A 23,963-nucleotide genomic window follows, 5' to 3' on the forward strand; every position below is an offset into this window, starting at 1 on the left:
GCCTAAAATACTTCAAGTTTTTACGCCTATCTCAGTGCGTGGAAAATTCAGGCAAGGAATCGCTCAAGAAGTAAGCAAGCGCTGCATTTTGCTTGATCCCAGTGCGGAGCTGAGAAGAAACGTCGAATCATATGGAGTCTGTGCAAAATTTCTTGATCATTTTGGTCCAGATAAAATTAAGAATGCACTGAACGGAAACTATTTGAGCTATTGACCTAGCATTAAGGATGAGCATCTATGGATTGAAGCAATCGGACCTATGCTGGAACCACTGGCCACATTCCCTTCTCCGACGCATCTAGATATCGACGACACTTCAAGTCTTGCGAAAGTTACAGCACAGGTGTTATTTGTTTTTTTTTTTACGATTACAGTGGGACCATCAAAGATAAAAAAGAGCAATATCGTGGATTTGGGGCACATTTTGGAAGCAAATAATAAGAAGATAACAAGACTGCTAGTAGGAATACTTTTTTTTTCGGGGAAGAAGGAGAATTTTGGGTGTGAGCAAAGATTAGTGTTATTCCCTTTGGGTGTCCTTCCCCTAGCAAGCATCGATGACAGCAAGCATCATGACGAGATGGGCAGGGTGATGCTAGCTCAATGAAGAGTGGAGCAAGTTGCCTACATCGCGAGGTCTCGTGATTCTATTGTAGTTTGCTAAGATGGCTGGAAATGGATTGTTCCGGTGAGTTACGCAATATTCACATGTAGATAATGCCCTCTACGTTGCTGATAATTCGCTACAGTATACAATTAGGTCTAAGCGGTGATCAACTGGTAGCGGTGACCAGTTTGTAACGGTGCTCTCGTGTGGCGGCAAGGTGGAAAGTGAGGGGTTTTTCTTAAGGTGTTTAACCCCCAAAACCCCTCCCTTGTGAATGGGCTTGATCCAACGTACAAACTCTGAATTTCTTTCATAAGACAAATATTCTAATAAAAGACAGATTTATAATATTTATTTCTCTTAAACCCTCTTCAACGGCTTCAAACGTCAATGTTCATCCAGAAATCAACTGACTTCTGATGCGCTGCATTCGATTGTTCCCATTGCTTAACTCTTACAGCCACGCTCAACTCTGCTAGCCGTTTTCTGGCCTTGTCCAGTGTTCTATAGTCCAAATTCCCTACGTCCTTGCTTATCAACTGTAATGCGATGAGATGTGACCGGCAAACGATCAGCTCGTATGTACCCGGGATGCCAGAACGTGTCATCCGTTCCTGAATAAGCGATTCTTCCTTATCGTCGAGTCCGAAGAAAGTCTGAATAACGTGAACTCCACCATTCGACTGCACCGACATGGCACACCGGAAATCGACGACGGTTATCATTTCACGCGTAAGAAGATATGCAGAGCTGCTTGGCAAAACTATATCGATGAAGTATTTGACCTGGGTAGGAGCCAGTCCGTTGAAGTTAGCTAGCTGGAACTGGAAGCACTTCCTGAATTGAGCAATCTCCGCTTCGTTCTGGAAAAATACTACAACGGAACGGTTGGCACTGGCAACAGTGATAATTTGATCAATTATCGCCTTTCGCCATTCATTCACGTCTGCGTGACATTCGAACTTTCGATGATTATCAAGTTCGAGACTTGACTGCCCGCAAATGGAAGGCATGACGGTCGTATGGGAAATCCCGAATTGCTGTTCCAAGACTTTGTTCTCGTACGGATCAAATTCTGTGTGCAGTCCAGCAACCCCTAGGATAAATGGATAGTTTTGCAGAAGTTTCCCATATGATAATGATACCACTTTAAGCTTTAAATAACCAAAGTTATCAGAGCCGTTGAAATGCTGTGTAAAGTTTTCTCCACGTTGTTTAAAGTAAACAAATGTGTTGATGTATTCCGTAGCTTCACCTGTTTGACAAATTGTTTGGTTTTCGCCAATCGAGTGATTGTGAACATATTCAGCTGCCTTTATCATAAGCTTAAAATGGATTGAAAATAATTTTTCGTTGGTGTACTGAACAGCTGAAGGATCAGAATCAACATCGAGCAATTTATAGGACTTCTGTTGGTGGACTAACGATCTGAGTTGAACGATTTCAGTGTCTTCCGAATAGCGTATGAAGGAGTAAACACGTTGCTCAACATCATGTATGTTTTCTTGAACAAGCTTCCAAATCATTTGTTGAACTTGACCCAACCCTGGAACGACCGGTGGATACCAGTGATGGAATAAGTTTTCATGCAAAGTGTCCACGAAGAATCTGTCAAACTCGTCGATCAAAAGAACTGTTTTGCTTGTATCGTTTGAATCCTCAATGATGCTGTCCTTCGCAAGTACAAGACCGATACAGCTACCGATATGTTGCTCGTAATTTCGCGTATAGTTCTGGGTCATATATAATGCCATTTTTTCCAAGGTTTTGTAACTTATTTTTGAGTCAACCGTCAACGATCTGTAAAGCATGCGAGTTTTCGTATGTTCACGTTTTGCGAAGTTTTCGTTCCGGCAAATTACGACAACCTTGTATCCAAGTAAAGCTTTTACCGCCGCTATCATACCGAGAATAGTGGTTTTTCCTTGACCGCTACCAATCGTCGCGAGATGATTTTCAGCAAGGTTCTGATCTACTCCCAACAAAGCCAACGCACTGAGCACTTGCTGCGCATGTGGTTTCAAATCTACTCCTGAGCTGCAGACGGCCTCATTAATTCGGATGGACCACAAGGCTCCCACTACAGCCAACAGATTCGGTATCTTTGCGCAATTATTCTCATCCAGAATACGTTTGACTGTTTGTTCGATCTTAGCGGAATTATCAAACTTACTCAAAATAAGCAGAATGTCTTCAAACTGATTGTTGTATAATTCAAAGCTTGTCTTCAAATGCTCTGCATTCAAATGCTTATTCTTTAGACAGAACGACTGTAGTGCCTCTTCATTTTCAGCCGGATCGATAAAGCGAAAATACCAGCACGACTCAACGATTCGTCCTATTCGAAGGGAAAAGTTCTCCGATGAGTGACTACGCATAACAATTCTGGCAAAAGTTTCGACGCGTTCTTTGTAAATTTGTTCAAAAATGAAATAATTCGGTTGCTCTTGGAGATACGGAAGGGAAACTCGCACGGCATCAACCAGTTGTGTTGTGGCATCCAGTTGATCTTTCTCGGTTAATACGTCATTGCTGTTCCACTGCTTGATTTTGGCCAACTCGCCGATGGTATCAAGAAGCGCTTTAATTATTTCCACTAGATAGTATTTTGGTATGCCGTATGGACCACATGCTTCAACAAACCTGTCAAACATTCCATTTTCTACTTGATAGCATGCACGTTTTGTACAATCGACCTTGTTGTATGCCCATTTGATGATTTGATTCTTAGTAAGAACGAATCGAAGTTTTTCATATGGAATCCGCACGAACCAAACAAACGGTAAATGGTTTAGGTCAAGCAAAAGCTCATTGAATGATCGAAAAAAGCTTATGATGTCTTCCAAATGAACCTGTTTGTTTAGTATATTCGAAACAACAGACAGGATTTTTTGTCGAAGGTCATCTCTAAACGGTTTGCAGTAGTCTCCTTCGAGCTTCCTGGAAAGTATTTGTTGCAGATCATCGAACCGGCTACAAAATTGTATCAATACATCCGTGGCATCTTTGTATTGGTTGATTTCCAAATGTTCGTTAAGAAATGGCTTTGAAATGAAACACGCTCGATGCAGTTCTAACTTCTCCAGTTGAGCTACGAGATCCAACATATTGTGCGTTACTATGCGGAGACACTCATGCGATGCTGTTGGAAGATTTTTGGACGTCATAAAATTTATGAAAGGCTTCAAAACTGTCTCGTAATCTGCTATACGTTCACGTTTCCCTAGCAAAATGTCCATCATTGTTGAATCTGCCAAATAAAGCCACAAATGTTGTTCGCATTGGTCGAAATACACATCTTCAAACATGTTCAGCTGGAATTTATAGACGAATTTTTCCCTTAGAGTTGATTGACCGGGCTCGAAATGGTTTGCGAATTCAATTAGCATTCGAAGCTGACTGGCGAAACTTCTTTTCACAAGCGTGTCGATTTTGCTGTTTTCTATATCCACCATTTCCCATTTGTTTAGCTTGTACTCAACAGCTGTCATCAGAGAAAACTCCATCTCAACACATCGGGCCACTTGGCTTAAACTTTTACAAATGTACATGTATATATTGCTTACAACCGGAAGCGATTGACAGTAATCAGGTGCTTCGCGATCGGTAATCTTCCTGAAGAAGTTGCTTCTAATGCTGGACAATACGGACTCAGGAAGAACACCTTCCAATTCCATGAAAAGTCGTATGTCGCTCTTTCTCAGTTGCATAAATTGGTGTAGTTTCAAGTTTGTCAGAGAAGGTTTCATGGCAGATGAACAAACATCCATCAAATTTTGTTTATGCTTCTCAAAAATGTTTTCCAAACAATCTTTCATAATGTTTCTTTCGGTTTCGGAACTATCAACACTTTGAAATAAATTTCTCCTTCGTAGTTTTGTCGATGTTTCATCAAACTCGCTAAAAGCACGTTGCAGCCGACTGCTTTCCACGAATTTACTCTCACGAAGTTCTTTGAAAAAGTTGGTCTGCTTGAAGTACTTGCAGATTTTTCTTATTTCAAGCAAGCATCTTGCACTACTGGAATCTGTTGCACATTTCGATCCAAGCTCTCCCAACTCCTCCTCAATCACTTTAATGATGCCAGACATTACCCCTTGCAGCTCATCTCGCCATACTTCCACAACTTTCAGATTCTGGATCAATATGTCCTTCCCCATGTCAAAGTCAGTTGCATTGTCTAGTTCAGCGATTCGTTCTATGGTAACCTCGGCCACATAGCCAGATCCGATTGTCAGCAAGCGTGTATCTCCGTGTAACTTCCAGCGCGTATCGTTGACGTTTAACAGTGCCGCATACGGTAATCCTGCATTATTGTCGCCACTTCGCAGCCTGATATAACATTTACCACGAATCAACTTCGTTGCATCTGTTAGAGTTGATTTCGAAACGCCTTCAGTGCTATTTCCGGGAGGGCATGCCAACGAACATAACTCTCTGGGGCTACGATCCGAAAATACACTGGAACTGTCCGAATCGGTACCACGGGAATTGTTGGGCCATTGCGATTTACTGGAAAACGAAAACGATTAACTCATTCAGTATACATTTATAAAGTAATTTGAGCTCTATTGAATGAAGAATATTGCAGCAGAATCGATTGACATATGCAAAGTTCAAAAGTAGCAAGTATATTTTCGCACGTACACACTTACAGACATACAGACAGATATTTGCTCAGTTGATCTAGCTCATTCTAGCGATTCTTCAACTTCAGCATAATCAACTTGCACAGTCCTCATAGGGCTGCAAAATGGTGAGTCGATAAGGAGAGCGTCCAACATAGCTCTGGCCATCACAAGTTCCTACCTCATGTTTCCACGGGTCAATCGATGACAAAGACCGTCAGCTAAGAGTTATGTGCTTAGCTGGTAGTGTAGCCGGGGCCAGGCCCGTGCACAGACAAGGCGACAAGGGAGGGGTTTTTCATAATTTTGGCCAAGGGCGGAGGGACGCCTAGTGTATGGAACAACGACAATGGGAGGGGTTTAACTTCATCCACCCCCCACCCCTCCCTTCTGACTTCAGCTAGATTGAGGAGATACGTCCTGAGCGTCTGTTCACCAAGGAGTTGCGGCTCAAACAGCGTCTGTACTGGCATCCAGCGGCTTAATATGAAATGCTCCTCCACCGGAAGCTATACCTAAGATGGAAGCCCCACCACGGTGGATAGGGGAACTTAGGACAACAACCTACTGCCCCCGAATCTCTACAAACAGTTCAAGAAACCAACAGGGAAAGATCACAAACTGATTTAACAGTAGGTATCGACTTTCAGCATGAAACAACATAGGGGCCGTTCATTAACCACGTAGACTTTATGGAGGGGGGATCTGGCCAAAGTCTACGGTCCATACAAATTTCAAAATTATTGTATGGCCGAAAGTCTACGAGGGGGAGGGGGGGGGGGGGTGTCTGAGATTTCCAAATTTTGGTCTACGTGGTTTATGAACAGTCCCTTTACAAGAATTGGAACATAGAATGTTCAGCCAAGCTAAGCAGGCACAACTCACCACTGAGGCACGGTGCATGAAGCTCGAAATTCTGCGACTAAGTGAAATCCGTTGGCCAAATTTTGGATAACACAAGCTTTCCAGGTGCCAGCCCCAGTACAACCTAGTGAGCGACTGAATCAACCGGATGCCGCCTCAGAATACGCACAGAATCTCGAAGCAGCATTGCCAGACGAGAGCGAACTCGATGCGGCTCCTCTAGAGGACTGCTGGAGTGCATTGAAATCAGCTATCAACAATGCAACCGAGAGCGTCATCGGGTACGTGGAACGTACCTACTCGACGAATCGAATGCTTCAACAAGGAGTGCAGAGCGATTTTGAGTGGGAAAAATGTAGCGTGGGTGGCGATGCTTCAGCAAGGATCCTGACAGATCATGGAATGATACAAATAGAAACGGAAACAGTAGACCCACCATTTTCGGAAGACAAAAGAAATGCCACCTTGAAGAGAGTTCGTGCGAAATTATCAAGCCGGCTTCATTGATGGCCGGTAGACAATAGACCAGATCTTCACCGTATGGCAAATTTTCCAGAAATGCCCTCAATACCAGGTCTCCATGTATAATATTTTCATCGATTTCAGGGCGGCATACGATAGTATCGACTGCACAGGGAGCTCTGTGCAGTCGATACTATCGTATACCGCCCTGAAATCGATGAAAAGATTATACATGGAGACCTGGTATTGAGGGCATTTCTGGAAGATTTGCCATACGGTGCAAATCATGAACGAAACCGGCTTTCCTGAAAAGCTTTTTTTTTTATTTCTTTGTATTTGTAAGTTTTAACTTAATGCTAATTCTTCACACCCTGAAAAGCTGACCAGACTGGTCTCAGCAACAATGAACAACGTATAAAGGGTATTTGATTCGTATCTCATTGCGGGATCTGTGAAAAGATGACGCACTCCCATGCCTACACTTCAACTTCTGGAATATGAAATGCGACGAACTGGGATAATCAGCCGGGTCAATCTTCACGGAAGTTTGCCGAGACAGTTAGTGTTATATACGAATGAGATATAATTTATGCACGGTAAAGGCTGGGTATGCTGCGCAATTCAGATCCCATTGTGATCCACTAGCCTATGCCCAGCAACTCCTATCCCTACCTCCTCGCGGTACCGGCCGGAAACTATGAGCAACCTTAGGGAAGATCGGGAACTTTGTTCGTAGGCTGACAGGGAAGGGGGGGGGGGGGTTTGCTTCGCCAAACCTGAGCGTCTGTTCTCCAGGAGGAGCGGCTCACAACAGCGTCTGATTCCCATGTTAGGGGCGGCTGATCTACGTCCGAGTACCAGGGAAGGACTCTAAGCTCAACTGTGCACTATGGTCCTCCGGAAAGTAGTGGGTTGGTGCCTACGAGCCAGCCATAAAAACCCATTGTAACGGAAAATCAGCAACAGAATAATATGAACCGAGACCAACGGCAACGACCCCAGCGAACGAAAAGGACTTGCGATTGGAAACTCGGTACGTGGAACTGCCGATCTCTCAACTTCATTGGGAGCACCCGCATACTCGCCGATCTACTGAAGGACCACGGGTTCGGCATCGTAGCGCTGCAGGAGGTGTGTTGGACAGGATCCATGGTGCGAACGTTTAGAGGTAATCATACCATCTACCAGAGCTGCGTCAACACACGCGAGCTCGGAACAGCTTTCATCGTGATGGGTGATATGAAGAGGTGCGTGATCGGTTGGTGGCCGATCGACGAAAGAATGTGCAGGTTGAGGATCAAGGGCCGATTCTTCAACTTCAGCATAATAAACGTGCACAGCCCACACTCCGGAAGCACTGATGATGACAAGGACGCATTTTACGCGCAGCTCGAACGCGAGTACGATCGCTGCCCAAGCCACGACGTCAAGATCATCATAGGAGATTTGAACGCTCAGGTAGGCCAGGAGGAGCAATTCAGACCGACGATTGGTAAGTTCAGCGCCCACCAGCAAACGAAGCATACGTAGCACCTTTTTCCAACACAGCCTCCCTTATCGTTACACATGGAGATCACCACAGCAGACGGAATCTCAAATCGACCACGTTCTGATTGACGGACGGCACTTCTCCGACATTATCGACGTCAGGACCTATCGTGGCGCCAACATCGACTCCGACCACTATCTGGTGATGGTCAAACTGCGCCCAAAACTCTCCGTCATCAACAATGTACGGTACCGGCGACCGCCACGGTACAACCTAGAGCAACTGAAACAACTAGATGTCGCCTCAGCATTCGTGCAGAATCTCGAGGCCACGTTGCCAGACGAGGGCGAGCTAGATGAGGCCCCTCTAGAGGACTGCTGGAGTACAGTGAAAGCAGTCATCAACGACGCAGCCGAGAGCACCATCGGGTACGTGAAACGGAATCGACGGAACGAATGGTTCGACGAAGAGTGCAGAACGGTTTTGGAGGAGAAGAACGCAGCGAGGGCGGTAATGCTGCAGCAAGGGACTCGACAGAACGTGGAACGTTATAAACAGAAGCGGAAACAGCAGACCCGCCTCTTTCGGGAGAAAAAGCGCCGCCTGGAAGAAGCGGAGTGTGAAAAAATGGAACTGCTGTGCCGTTCCCAAGAAACACGGAAGTTCTATCAGAAGCTCAACGCATCCTGCAACAGCTTCGTGCCGCGAGCCAAAATATGCAGGGATAAAGACGGAGGCCTCTTGACGGACGGACGTGAGGTGATCGAAAGGTGGAAGCAGCACTTCGATCAGCACCTGAACGGCGTGGAGAACGTAGGCACGGGAGCCCACGGCAACGGAGGAAACGAAGACACCAGCTCAAAACCAACAAAGCAGCTGGTAAGGATAGTATCGCAGCTGAACTCAGCAAGATGGGCCCAGAAAAGTTGGCCACCTGTCTGCATCGGCTGATAGTCAGGATCTGGAAAACTGAACAACTACCGGAGGAGTGGAAGGAAGGAGTAATCTGCCCCATACACAAGAAAGGCGACCATTTGGAATGTGAGAACTTCAGGGCGATCACTATTTTGAATGCTGCCTACAAAGTGCTATCCCAGATCATCTTCCGTCGTCTGTCACCTAAAACGAATGAGTTCGTGGGAAGTTATCAAGCCGGTTTCATCGACGGCCGCCGGTCGACAACGGACCAGATCTTCACCGTACGGCAAATCCTCCAGAAATGCCGTGAATACCAGGTCCCAACGCATCACCTGTTCATCGACTTCAAAGCGGCATACGACAGTATCGACCGCGCAGAGCTATGGAGAATCATGGACGAAAACGACTTTCCTGGGAAGCTGACTAGACTGATTAAACCAGCGATGGATGGTGTTCAAAACTGCGTAAGGGTTTCGGGTGAACTATCCAGTTCATTCGAATCTCGCCGGGGACTGCGACAAGGTGATGGACTCTCATGCCTACTCTTCAACATCGCGCTGGAAGGTGTGATGCGACGAGCCGGGCTCAACAGCCGGGGAACGATTTTCACAAAATCCTGACAATTTGTTTGCTTCGCGAACGACATGGACATTATCGCTAGAACATTTGGAACGGTGGCAGAGCTGTACACCCACCTGAAACGCGAGGCAGCAAATGTCGGACTGGTGATGAATGCCTCAAAAACAAAGTACATGCTGGTAGGCGGAACCGAACACGACCGGATCCGTCTGGGTAGTAATGTTACGATAGACGGGGATACCCGAGCAGAGGAGAATATCAAAATGATAACAACGGAATCACAAAATCTGTGTTTATATCTTGGTTTGTTATTATTAACTTATTGAGGCATTACCTTTCCATAACATGTTTTATTGGACAAACTTATTTTGTTATGATCGTGCTATTAATATATATTCTTCAAATAACATTTCAATAACATGTTTTGTTGTAGAACAAATTCAGTTGTCATTGAATTATTGGGACTTTGCAAATATTTGATCATCAGTAATACATCAATAAAAAGTTTTGCAATATTGCGTGCGAGATTGACGTTGTTCATAGCATTTCGCAGGGAACTGTTGAGAAAATCATGTTTTCTTGTCAGTTCCTTTTCCTCTTATTTCTTACATTACATTCTAACTGTGTCAGTAGGGAGCATCCATTGAGTACGTCACGCTAAAATTGGGGATTTTCGTCCCCCCTCTCAACTTCGTACGGGGTTTTCCTATACTTAACACATTGCTTGTCATATTTTCACAAACCCCCCTTCCTCCTTAGATCTTTTGACACATTTTGCTTTAAAATTGTTATCAATAACTTGTTAATTTCAAAATTTGTTATTGAAATATTTTACAAATTCACTATTATTAAGTTGTTATTGAAACAAACAAAACGTGTTATTCAACTGGTCTTCCAGAACATTTTTTTGTTATGATTTTTGTTATTTTGCCGCTTATGACAGACAAGTATATAACATGATATGTTATGTTAATAACACAAAAATAACTCTTTCCGTTTCTCAGTTATTTTGCCAAAATAACATATTTTGTTATGCTGTAGATATTCTCTACTGCTCGGGTACCTTCGAGGTGGTGGAGTCTACCTCGGATCCTTAATGATGGCTGACAACAACGCTAGCCATTAAATACGAAGACGCAAGTCGGGCCCCAGAAAAAGCTGCAGTCTTGAAAGATTCGCCCACACCAAATGAACCATGTATAAAACGCTAATAAGATCGGTGGTCCTCTATGGACACGAGACTTGGATCATGCTCGAGGAGGACCTGCAAACACTCGGAGTTTTCGAGCGACGCGTGCTAAGGGCGATCTTCGGCGGTGTGCAGGAGAACGGTGTGTGGCGGAGAAGGATGAACCACGAGCTCGCTGCACTTTACGGCGAACCCAGCATCCAGAAGGTGGCCAAAGCCGGAAGGATACGGTGGGCAGGGCATGTTGCAAGAATGCCGGCCTGCAAAGCTGGTGTTTGCAACTGATCCGGTTGGCACAAGAAGGCGTGGAGCGCAGAGAGCACGATGGGCGGACCAGGTGGAGCGTGACTTGGCGAGCATTGGGCGCGACCGAAGATGGAGAGCGGCAGCCACAAACCGAGTATTGTTGCGTACTATTGTTGATTATGTCTTGTCTTAAATGTGATGTTGAACAAATAAATGTATGTATAATTTATGCAATGGATTACTGTCTGCTTACTCTCACACGAAATTTGACGTTTTAGCGGTGTCGGCACCTCTCAAACGTCAAAATTTCTGTTAGAGTAAGCAGGCCAGCATAAATTCGTGCCGTGGACCATATTCAGTAAATTTTAAAAATAACGTCTCACTTACTTGATGCAGTTTAAAGCTGAAGGAACCACGTTCTGCGGGAGCTTCGGAGAGTTCGTTTGTTCTCCATGTATTATAGCAGGAGCTTGAGCTTTAACGGAACTATGCCTGTTATATAAAAAAAAGAACAATTTCTCAAGATTTTACTGGGCTATTGATAATGCTTTCCAAGGAAATTGAACTCTCAGTCGCAGAAGAAAGTCAATTATTTCAAATCATTGCAAACGTTTTGATCCACTGGTGCATCTTTAGCACTCGGTTCTGAATCAACCATGGTAAATGTACGTAGATCATACGCTTCGCTAGTAAAGCCGAATTTCCGAAGAAAGCATTAGAATCAGTTCGATATGCGTGAGCAAGATTTACCTCTGCAAATACGCAGACAAACTGGAACTGGTCTGTTCTGCAAGTTTTTTGATTTCGTTGTTTTGGAGGGTCTGGTATTTATTAGTTTGAGAATCCGCATGTTTTGATACAATGAATTCAGGTGATTCTTTAGATGTGATAGGATGGTGTGAATATATAGTTCCGTCCTGGTGTTGATGTATGCTTTTACCACATGAATCAGGTTTGCTGGAATGTAAATTTAAAGGTGGATCATTGGGAATTTTCTCAATGATTTATTTGAAACTAAGCTTTCATCGTGATGTGCGCTGCCGGTGGATGCACAAATATTCCATGTGCATTTTTAACCCTTATGTGGCCGACAGGGTACCCGGGTACAGCCCAGACAACCAATTTGCACGTATAATGAAGTTTATGTTCATGTTATACGAACTTTTATGCGTTAAAGTTACATCGCATAAGATGCAGCAAAAGTGGAGGCGCTATACGTGCACTGACGGAACAATAATAACGCTATATGACTTGATGTGATATCTTATGCGATGCACCGTGTGCACTATTGCGACGTAATTCAGCATCTTATACGACTTAATATTATTTAAAAAAAAAAACAATTCTTGCAAGATCTATATCGAACTGATGACCTCTGGATAATCGAGCCACACTTCACACACAACACAAAACGCTACTTTTGAAACAAGTTGATTAATTTTAATTATATTCTAACTCACCTCAATGTTTGATGGAATGCACTAGACTAACTTGAGCTGTGCGTGTTTGGCAGGCTAAAAACGACGAAACAACATTTCCCACACAGTTTTCACTACCATTCTTCGGCTAGCGCCTTCCATTGTTGATTATCAGGCCAACAAAGCAAATAATGATGACTTTGTAACCATAATTATGGCTGTTCACTTTCTTGTAACTTTTTGGCAATGCATCCAAAGTCCAACAGAAACTTTTTAATTGTTATCACATATCAAATCGCATTATGTCAACAATAACGCTTCTAGCTTATGCGAGTATGTATGCACGCTTCAACGAGTTTATTTGTACTTTTATGCGATTTCATCCATACACCAATGCGAGTTAAACTGACACAACAAGAAAAGCACCAAGCGAAATCTTATAATCATTGCAGTACGCAATTATGCAAATTCATTTGACACTTTGCGAGTTCGCTCGCACGCTTTTGCGATTAAGTAAAGTTCATCGCAATAAAACATCAGAATATCATCTACTACGATGTACCCATACCTTATGAAAGTTAATTTGTAATCTTATATGACTTTACGTGATACTTCGTAATAAGTTCAAAAAATAACATCATATGTGATAAAAATTGTCAGTCAGCCGTACATATATGCGATAGTGACTTAAAATAGTACTTTATACGATGTACAGCGTGGTTTCTTATGCGACTACTGGTTGTCTGGGAGAAGAATGTCGATCATTTCAAACCAAAGCCGACGTTTCGATCCGCTGCGCTGGTGCTTCTTTAGGACTCGGTTCTTATTCAATCACGGTAAGTGCAGACTAAATAGTATGAAACAAAAATCAAATTATCGCTCCAGTTGACTGTTTTGATTCCATTTCGGTCCCATATAAAGCGTGCAAAATTTCAGCGCAATCGGTGAAAGTATAATTTAGCGCAAGCGTTTCAAAGTTTTCATAGGATTTACTAAATATGGGAACTGTTAAACTTTCAGATAAAAAATCTCAGAGATCGCCCATTGTCTCCTTAATTCAAATCGATCAAGAATTTATGAAACTTTCCTTCGAAGACCGCAAATCAATTGGATGCTTGTGGAAAAAGTTATTGATTTATTACCGATTAGTGATCCAACGAACGGCTTTTTATTTTGTTTTATTTTATTCTTCAATCACTTAACCTAATTTACAGCTCTTTTTGTCCACTGGGGCACTGCGTCAGAAGAGGGTCAGTGTCAGCTGCTCTCAGGGTGAAAGAGCATCTGACGAAAGTGCCGGGGCTGGAATGACCATTTGCTTATGAAGCAAACGTGTGAACAATTGCGCCACGGGCCCCGGCCATTTTTGTTTTATTGGCAGCACTGTAGCTGCTGCCTTGGCTACTGCTGTTTCTGGAGGTGGTGATGCCTCCCGCCACCCCTTGCAACAACGGCAGCAGCAGTGCTGCTGATAAAACAAAACAAAAAGCCGTTCGTTGGATCACTAATCGGTAATATGTAAATCAATATCCTTTTCCACAAGCTTCCAATCGTTTTGCGGTCTTCGAAAGAAAGTTTCACAAATGATAGTTCTACAAGATGCATTGATCGATTTGAATTAAGGAGACAAAGGGCGACCTCTAGGATTTTTTTGTTTGATAGTGTAAATTATAGTTTCACCGATTGCGCTGAAATTTTGCACAGTTCATATGGGACCGGGGGTGTTCAAATGGAGTTCAAAAAGTCGACCGGAGTGAGGATATTTTTTTTTTCATACAAGCGTGTCCCATACTAGTGTACACTTCGCTAGTAAAGCCCAATTTTCGAAGAAAGCATTAGAATCAGCTGCACGTGCGTAAAAAAATTTTTTGCAATTTCTCATCATTTTAGGATGTTTACAGCACTGATTTGCGTTGCGTAATAAACCATTACAGCTCTGTTTTCAGTTGTGATCAACTTCGGGATGTTTTCTGGACGCCGGTTTGAAAAATGGTGACAACTGCACACTAAAACCTGCTATGATCATACTTTCTCAAACATGGCTGTGAACATCAGTGTGCAGTTACTGCAGTTTGAGGAAAAATTTTGTATAAAACTGTCCTCAAGTGGTAATTTATGAAATTGTAAAAAACGTTGCACGCAACTTGGCGCAGAACTCGTTTTTTTTTTTAAATCTTCCTTCTGCACCTTGTTGCGTAAACTACTATTACCTCTGCATATTTTGAATCGGAACTGATCTGAGCAGCAAGTTTTTTTTTTCATTTCGTTGTTTTGGATCTGGTTTTTATTAGTTTGAGAATCAGCTGGTTTTGATTCAATGGCTTCAGGTGATTCCTGATATCTACTAGGATGGAGAGAATGTGTAGTTTCATCCTGATGTTGATATATGCTTTAACCACATGAATCACGTTTGCTGGAATTTAAATTAAAATATAGATCATTGGGAAAACTTTATGAATTTGTTCCTTCTGAAGATCTGGCTTTCTCAGACTTGAACTATTTAAAACGGTGTGTTTTGCTTTGCCCGACGTTTCGGCTCTTTTATTGGGCCTTTTTCTAGGTGATAGCTGTCAATAAAAAAAATTCGTAATTTTCGTTACAGCGATACGAAATAAGCTATTCCCACGGCGACGGGAGAGCTTATTTTCATTATTTTGAATGAGAAACACTTTTCCCCTTCAGCACTTCTATCAAGAGTAGCGATTATTGATAACTGAAAATCGCTCCAACTTGCGGATAATTTCTTTTCGTTCTGTTAAATTTTCACTCACCAGATTCTCTCGAAAATCTTTTCAAAGCAGATTAACAAAAATTGTACCTGCGACGGGATTCGAACCTGGAACATTACTAAAAACAACCGCGACACGCGTACTCTGTCCACACCACCACTCCTACCACACAGAGGGAGTAGAAAATTTACTGCGTAAAGCCAATCATCGTCGGTGTCATAGGAGTCAAGAGAAGACAACATGATCGGCCGACGAAGGGCAAACGAAATTCTCGCTGCTTTGGGAGTGAGTGAAAAAATATTTTCACTCTCCTTTTTGTGCGGGAGAATTCTCAAGCCAGATTCTTGATGAAAATTGCCGTGAGGGAGAATACTATTTTCGTAAGAATAAGCAAAAGTTCCGAACGCTGGATGTATCACATGATGGCGTATGGTTCAGTTGTATGTATGGTCAGTTTCACACAAAGTAGGAGGAAAGGAACGGTCTAGAGATTGAACCCAGGACTTTCTGCTGTCCGTTAAATTTTCAAATTCAATAGCTATTTTCAGACATTTACAGCCAAGTCATTTATCTAATGCTACAGTACTTACCCAGCTTTCAGGATCTCTAGTCCATTTTCTTCATTGAAATTTGTTTGGATAAAGCCCATAGAGGTCTGTTCGTCACCAGGTTCTGCATGTTTAATTCTTCCTTTGTCCTGCTTATATCTAGTGATATGGTTTTCTCGATTGTACATCTTGGCACTGAAGTAAGAATATGATTAACAAAAACATACCGATAGATAACACTTTTATTTTCGAATGTTATTTGTTTATTATCAATACAAAAAAGTTATGAAAATGGATTCTTTCCGAAAATACCATAACCATAAGTGGGAAAACCGCTACTATTGAGTTGCCTCAATAGCGTATCTGCTACGAGACTCTACAAAAGTGGTATGTACAAGACTCCCCCTTGGGGGCATCCACAAACACTCAATTTCCTAATCGCCGCTTGACGTAATGTCGAGAAGAGATATCGGTTTTCGGTGAATCCAATTAGCTTTTGGTGATTCCAATTGGAAATCATTGGATATATACCATGACCCCGTGCGACTTCCAATATGGCATCGAAAGGCACGTCGTCAAATGCACCCTCGATATCTAAAAAACACCCTAGCAGGATCGCTTTTGAGCGAATGCCTTCTCGATATCTTAAACAACTGATGATAAATCGACTGATTTGGTGGAATTGATTATGTTTGGCTACGCAGTCATTTATTGAACAAACGACGTTCTTTATTTGCCCGACGTTTCGACACGGGGATTGTGTCTTCCTCAGGGGGTAAATATTTGTGTCGTTATTTGTCCTATGTTTAGTCTAACTATAACTGTCGGGTTTAGCGGTTTTTGGTACATGACTTTGAAATTTCTAATTTTTTCCCGCACAACTTGTACTGCTCAATGGCGCAATCTTTCAGAACTGGATTCTCCTGCGTGATAGCCTGCCGACATACCGTTGCGCTGCTAAAGACACTTGACAAAGTCAAGCTAACTTCACTACTGTACAAATGTGCAAAACTAGCTGCCGACAGAAAATCGATTCAAGTTAGACTTTACCTGCTGCTCACTCTATCGCATCTGCAGTACTGTGGTAGAGCGTAGGGTTCTCACGCAGCGACTATCGGTTCGAATCCGAAGGGTGGCAGTTTTTTCTTGCTCAAGCTTAGTATTCATTGATTTGATAAATTCATATTTGTCTTTTTTTCGTTTATGCTTAAACAGTTGTTTTCTGTAAAAGAAATAAATTTAATCCTCATTGAAACACTGATCGAGCAAGTGGTAGGTGGATGGCTCGATTCCGTACGGCAAAGACATTAAATTCACAATAGTTCACATATTTATTTACGTAAAAACAACATACAAAAAGAACGTGTCAAACTAGGTCTACGTTGTGTTACTGATTATTAATTGTAGTGGTTGATGATGGTAGGGCTCTGCACCGGTAACGTTTTGCCCGAACAAACACAATGCTACTGAACTGAACTTCTATGAACTTGAAAGTTCCGACAAAGTTCCGAGTAGCATCTTAAGCAGCTTTAAAGTTCCGCTAAGTTCAGATAAAGTTCCGAATGGAACTTTCTGGCTGCTTAAGAGGCTAACAGTGTGCCTTGCCGGAGCTTCCGACCGAAGTTCCAGCATGGCTATGGCTCATCTTTAGCCTCTTAAGCAGCCAGAAAGTTCCATTTGGAACTTTATCTGAACTTCGCGGAACTTGAAAGTGCATTTTGTCAAGGGAAGCGGAACTATTGGTTACTTGGAATATCCCGCCATGATTTGGGAATTAACCCTGTAGCAATACTGCAAAAAAGTAGTTTTTTTTTTCAAAACATGTTTGAAATGATCAAGCAAGGAGGGATTTAAGCAAAATTGGAAAAATCACAGCTGCCCCACGAGATTTCGAAGGAGCATAGCTATTTAGCGCCCACTCAATCGATTCTAACGTTATGATACTCCGAGCCGAAGCCAGAGAGTCATAACTGCAAGAAAAAACATCAGGTTCATCCGAAGATCTAATATCCACACATCCGGGGAAGTGTATACTGAATAAACATTCCAAAACTTCCTCATCAGAGGAAGTCAGATCGCCATTTGGCAAACGAAGTTCATTCACTTGAAAATCCTTAGATTTTGCAAGGATTTTGTTCAACCGACTGACTTCACTCACACTGGAAACATTTGTACAAAGGTTTTTTTTTTCAGTCGGATCATTCAGCAGACCGAAGAGCTTTCTGGTAGGCCTTGCGAGCCGACCTGAAAGCCTCCGATTCAGCCAAATGTTGTCTGTTCCAATTCTTTATACATTATTTTCTGAGCTTCGCCAGATCGAAGTTTCACCTTCCTCTTGTAGTTTTCACAGACCGCCGAGGACAAGCTTCTTAGAAAGCTTCCATGATGAAGGTTGTTGTATTATCAAAGGCATCATCTAAATCACTTGGAGTGTCAATGGATGGTGAGTATCCATGAAATTTGGCTGCAACAAAATCGATGAAGAGATCCCAGTTGGTTGACCGGGGGTTCCCGAAACGCGAAGTTTGCGAAACAACATTCAAGTTTTAATAAAGAGATGTAGCGATAGTCCGATAAATATTTTTCTTCTCGCACATGCCAATTGGTCAACTCGTGACTTATTCTGCTAGAGCAAAGCGTTATGTCTAATATTTCCTCACTAGCAGATGCCAAAAAGATTGGGCGGTTGCCTATGTTAAGTAATCCAAGTTCTGTACTACTTAAGTATTCCATCAAACCGGAGCCTCTCAAATTAATGTCTGAGCTGACCCAGATGATATGGTGAGCATAAACGGCACTGCCAACAATTAGCAAAAGGCCTTTTGGAGTGCAGTATGCGATTACTTGCTTGAAAGCATTTGTAGGGGATGGTTCATCATGCGGTAAACAAACCAAACAATAAACGTATTTCCTGTTGAGGTTTCCAACAGATACACCGAATGTGATAACACTTACATCTCTAGTGGTTAGTTTAGAGATGAGTGTAGCAACGATTGCGTTGTTGACAAACACACATGCTCGAGGCATGACACGCGAGTTTGCTATTGCCTTTTTTCTGAAAGTAACAAACAAGTTCCCCTTACGAAAGTAAGGTTCTTGGACTAACGCCACTTGGGCTGTACCATTTTGCATAAGTCTGCAAGTATTGATCGTTGCTGTTGTTTTGTGCTGAAGATTGATCTGAGCTATCCTAACCGTAGCCACTACCCAAACTAGGCAAGATTAAAGTCTTAACAAACACAGTACAAAAAAGAACAGTAAAATTTAAACTTCATAATCCCGCCCTTATTCAGCCTCAAGTATGAGATTATAGAAGGGCAGCTAATTGTCTCTGAGAAACACAAGTTCCACCGCGCTATTGCTCCGGTTAGCGTAGTAAGGGCAAACTACTGTGGAGGGTGCCCTGGTACTCCACAGGCTCCGTTTACGATTAGATTTTTTTAAGACCCCCTAACCATTCTATCCCAGGCTCGGTAAGCATAAAGCCACATAACAACTTGAATTAGGGGTCACCTGATTAGTAGACTCCTACCACTGGAACAGGCGGTCCATAGTACTATTCTAAGCCAGTTGAACCAACCACTACCGACTCTACACAGCTATCTAGGCTGGTCGGGAAAGGAAATTAATATTGACGATCAACTTCATACGGGCCTTAAAAGCCGACAAGAAAGGGCCTAATGCCAACTCGATACAATGGATAGTTTTATGAGGATATACTGCATCAGACAATTTCGGTATACTGTGGAACCTCTTTTTATGCACATGGCTAGGTCTGCATTAATTAAAAATGTGCATAAATTTTAAAAAAAGGAAATTTAAGCATAAATTGAGTTTGACCTTTAATGAGGGAATCTAGTTCGCGAGAACAGGTCTTGCACCTGGGCATTTGAGGTGGGGCTAAGGGGGTTTCCAGAAAGTACCCAGAGTGCCCAAAAAAGGGGGTTCCAACGGGATTCATGGGCGTTTTAAGGGGTTGTTTCAGGGAATTTGATGAGACTTCTATGGGCGTTCTGCTTTGTTGGCGTTCTAATGGGATTACGGGGAATTCAGGGGTATTTCGATAGTATTAAGGGGGTTTCAAGGAAGTTTTAAGGGGCTTTAAGGGATCTCAGGAGCCTTTAAAGGGTGTTGCAAGGGGTTTGAGGCACGTTTCAAGGTATTTAAGAGTCATTTTATAAATGTTTGCTGTGTTTCAGGAACATTTTAACACTTCTTGGGCATTAGAGTCATTTTTGACCCAAACCGTATACTACGCCAGCGAGCTGTTGCCAACGTGATGCAATAAGAAGGTTAAAGTTGTTCTTAAAGATTGTAGGGGCGTTTGATACCATTTCAGGGGCGATTCAAAGGGTTTTCAGGTGTGTTTTAGGGGGTTTCTGGACCTTATTTAAGACGTCCACAGAGGTTTAGAAGGCATTTCAAATTGAATACGATGATTTCATGGCGTTTCAATGGGATTACGGAGGTTTCAGTTGCGTTTCGAGACATTTTAGGTCAGAGTCGTATAAAGGGGTTTCCACAACACCTTCAAATCAAAGGGTATTTCCGTAAATCCCCCTCGGACCCCATGTAATGCACCTGAGATTCTCCGTGAGTCCTTCGGAAACCCCCGCAAACGTACCTGTAACGCCTACAAAATCCGTTGGAAATCCTTTGAAACTCTCTACAATGCTTTTGTAAACCTCTCAGACCCTCGAAACCACACCCCCCACCCTGACATCTCCTGGTACCCCACTGTAACCCCTTGAGACGCCCTGAAACGCCCCTGTAACCTTTCTTTTCTCTTCCCTATGAACGCCACCAAGCCATCGTTGCAATAGTTCCCATCATTAGTAAATATTCTTATGCAAAATATTGGCCCTTTGTAGCTTTCCCTCTTTTTATGCAAGGCATAAAAAAGTGCATAAAAATAACATGCATAAATAGAGGTTTTAATGTTATAAAATATATGGCTTTCTATGATCAAAAAATATCTCAAAAAGTACAAAACGTACATCGCTACATTGATACAATACACTAAATTTTCTGAATTCAGGTTTCTGGTTTCGCTACCATAAAAACGTTCAAAAAATATATTTACATATGTGTTGCAGCTAAACACGATAAGGCCATTTTATTTATTTTTTTTTTCTGAAAATGACAATTCAATATTATTTTTTTTATATATATATCTGTATTAACGAGATTTTTAGCCTGGTGGAGCGGACCTGGTGTGATGGTTAGAACACTAGACTATCACGCCAAAGACCTGGGATCGAATCCCACTCCCGACAAACTCGGCCTGAGGCTAAAAATCTCGTTAATACAGATAAAAAAAAAAAAGATTTTTAGCCCTAGGCTAGTTCATCTCGGGACCCACGCTTTACTTCCCTTCCGAAGGAAGAACTCACATTTTGTGAGTTTGTCGGGAGTGGGATTCGATCCCAGGTCCTCGGCGTGATAGTCAAGTGTTGAAAACACCAGTTCTCGTACAATTCAATATCTTTTCAACGATGAAAAAACCGGTCAACTGATTCAGAAGTATTTGATTTTTGAAATTAGTAAAACTTGGATTTCTTGGATCACCTTATTATAAGTTAGTCACCCTAATGACGAAATAAGAAAGATGCAGATCTAATTTTCTTCGTTGAATAAAATATTCGGTGTTCCATTATATCGGTTTTCTATGGAATCGTTGTATATTGAAAGAAAGTCAAATGGTTCAAAAGCTAGGAAATAAAAAAACTTTTTAGAAACATGTTTTTCAAGCACTCGATTATGGAATTTTTCACCCTAATATTTTCTTTTCTTAATTTTTATTATTGTGTATTTAAACTTATGCTAATTCTACACTTGGTATTCACCCTAATACCCAAACATACGAATTGGATATTGGAATACTTTCCGACGGACAACATACCCACCAAGTGTCACAACAATATAAAATCCACTACATATATCAAATTGCTTACAGTTATACAACACCAAAACAATTTTTTATTATATGAGCAATCGAATAAAGAGCGAGAAAATTAAATAAAATCACTTACTCCAACCGTACGTCAAAGCTGAACTGAAATTCAGCAGCTGACGGAAAAGAGTATCAAAAGCCAGAATAAGAGATCACTAAGATAAGTCAAACCTGTGTTGGAAGGCATACCTGATAAGGTTTCAAAGTAAGAAGTAACTGTAAACCTATGCAGAAAAAGCTGATATAATACTGTGGTGTAACTCGTTTATCAGCAAACATCTTCCGTGTTGTGAATTCAACTTATATCCCGTTATTGTTTTTATTTTTCAATTTTATGATACATGCGTCAAGCCTATTGATAACCGGCAACGGTTGATAGTAAGATTTCTTAGAAATTTCGGCACTGACTAATATTTTTCGGCGGTAGCTAATCGAGTTCGCAAAACATCCAACAGGTAAGGTTTGGGACCATTTGGGAATTTGCGGCTACAACTCACTCAATTTCAATCCAATTGACATGAATTTTCAATCATGGCTAGATACTGTGCGTATCTGATTGTGTCCCAACAATCGAGTCAATCGGTTAAAAACCGACTGAGCAAATGCCCAAAATAGGTCCCCCTGCCCAAAAGGTCCCAGACCCTAGTATGTGTAATTCAACTCCGACTAAAATATAAACGGCACATGAGAAAGTGCTTGTTTCCCAGAACAAAACTGAAATTGCGAATGAGAGCAATCGAGGTAGGGGTAGAAATAGGGTAACATAACATAAAAATTGTATAAACAATTCGAAAATTGTTAAATAACTCGTTAATGATTACCCTAGTTTACAAAATAAAACGATAGTCGTGAACTTCTGTCAAGGACCAACATTTTTGAAGCATAATTTAGCGCTGATTTCGAAACCGTACTTCAAAAATTTTAAAGTAGAACAGTTTTTGAGTTCTACCTCAATATCGAGTTTCACAACTTTTTAAAATATGGAATTTATTAAAATTCAAATATCTTGCGTTTTGTTCAACCAATTTTAAAATCTTTTTCCATAAATTAAAAGCTGAATATAATACCATTCAATCATCAGAATGCAGGTTTTGCATCAGATTGATGAAAATCAAGATATTGGCGAGTTTTGGGGGCAATCTGCTTATATTTTAGTAAAATTTCCAAAAAATTATGAAGAAATGTATTTGTTTCAATAAGAAAAAACAAATTTAAAAAATCTTTCTCAACGTTTATTTGACGTATCATATGTGGGTGAGTAACAGTAAAAAATTCAGCTCAATCGGAGTATTGATTACGGAGAATGAGATGTGTGAAGTGAGCGAATTTGCTTAAAAATAGAACATAAATCGATTTCATATCATCAACCTTGTATGGAAAGTCGAAAAAATGTCCGCTCTACTGTATTTGTTTTCCTTCGCATTTTCGAACTCAGGGCATGATTCTACACCAAAAACGATCATCAGCTTACCGAGTTCAAAAATGCTGTAAACTAGTGTTGAATTTTAAGCTAAGAGCTAGAAAATAGTTAGCATATATTTTCAGAATATGAAACAAAGTTTTTTCCCCTAATCTAGTAACAAATCGAGCCTGCATAACTTTTAGAAAGGTTTAACAAAAAAAAGACAAAAAATCCAAACACCAAAGCCATCTCCAACCACCTCCTCTCCGCCCGTAGTCTCATATCCCCACAAACACCTCAAAATTTATGCTGATGAATCTGAGCGTGTTAGTAGAATACAGTGAAAGTAAAAAAAATCTGGTAAAGTACTGTTTCTTCTAATTCCCTGTAACTTGAGTTCGAGTTTGAAACACTGAAGACGACCTTAGAGTTGAGGTCGAAATACGTATCTGTCGTAGGATGCAAATACTTAGTTGGAATTGAAAGGAACAGTACTTAACCCAATTTTGTTTTACTTAATTAAATATTTGTTTGGATCGTCGACTCTGGTTCTGTTTGATGATATGTATATTATTCTTACCCGATCAGAAGCGCATAACAAGATCATAACAAAATTATGACAACTGTTGTTAGAAATAACAATAGTTAATATAATTCTGTTATAAGGATTTTTCCATGTAAATACCCATAACAAAATCATATTAACATTTGTTATAATTTTAGTAACTAAATTATAACAAAATTTGTTTCATTTATTCAAACAGATGTATAACAACATTTGTTAAATTATGCATTAGAATATAATTGCCTCTAACATAATTGCGTAACAGGTTTATTGCAATCTTTGTAATATTTTTTTGTTACAATAACATTTCTAAATTTATAAGATTACTTGAGATGTCGCGAAAGATATTGATAATGTTTGTTATTT

General features: G+C 41.3%; 1 protein-coding gene across 4 annotated transcripts; it reads right to left on the minus strand.

The window, feature by feature from the left end:
- Positions 1-937: 937 nt before the first annotated feature.
- Positions 938-21,771, minus strand: LOC109622510 (uncharacterized). 4 transcript variants are annotated; one of them, XM_062854374.1, is made up of 5 exons: positions 21,710-21,771; positions 15,720-15,872; positions 11,733-11,939; positions 11,370-11,474; positions 938-5,119 (listed from the first exon to the last, which is right to left on the minus strand). In XM_062854374.1, exons 2-5 carry the CDS (start codon positions 15,863-15,865, stop codon positions 988-990), a joined length of 4,590 nt encoding a protein of 1,529 aa, XP_062710358.1. In that variant the 5' UTR covers positions 15,866-15,872; positions 21,710-21,771; the 3' UTR covers positions 938-987. The 4 variants fall into 4 exon arrangements, with proteins under 4 accessions (XP_062710358.1, XP_062710359.1, XP_029716635.2 ...); XM_062854375.1 differs by having other exon boundaries at positions 21,632-21,752; XM_029860775.2 differs by having other exon boundaries at positions 21,580-21,737.
- Positions 21,772-23,963: the final 2,192 nt, after the last annotated feature.

The sequence above is a fragment of the Aedes albopictus genome, chromosome 2 (assembly GCF_035046485.1).
Source record: "Aedes albopictus strain Foshan chromosome 2, AalbF5, whole genome shotgun sequence".
Classification (NCBI taxonomy): domain Eukaryota; kingdom Metazoa; phylum Arthropoda; class Insecta; order Diptera; family Culicidae; genus Aedes; species Aedes albopictus.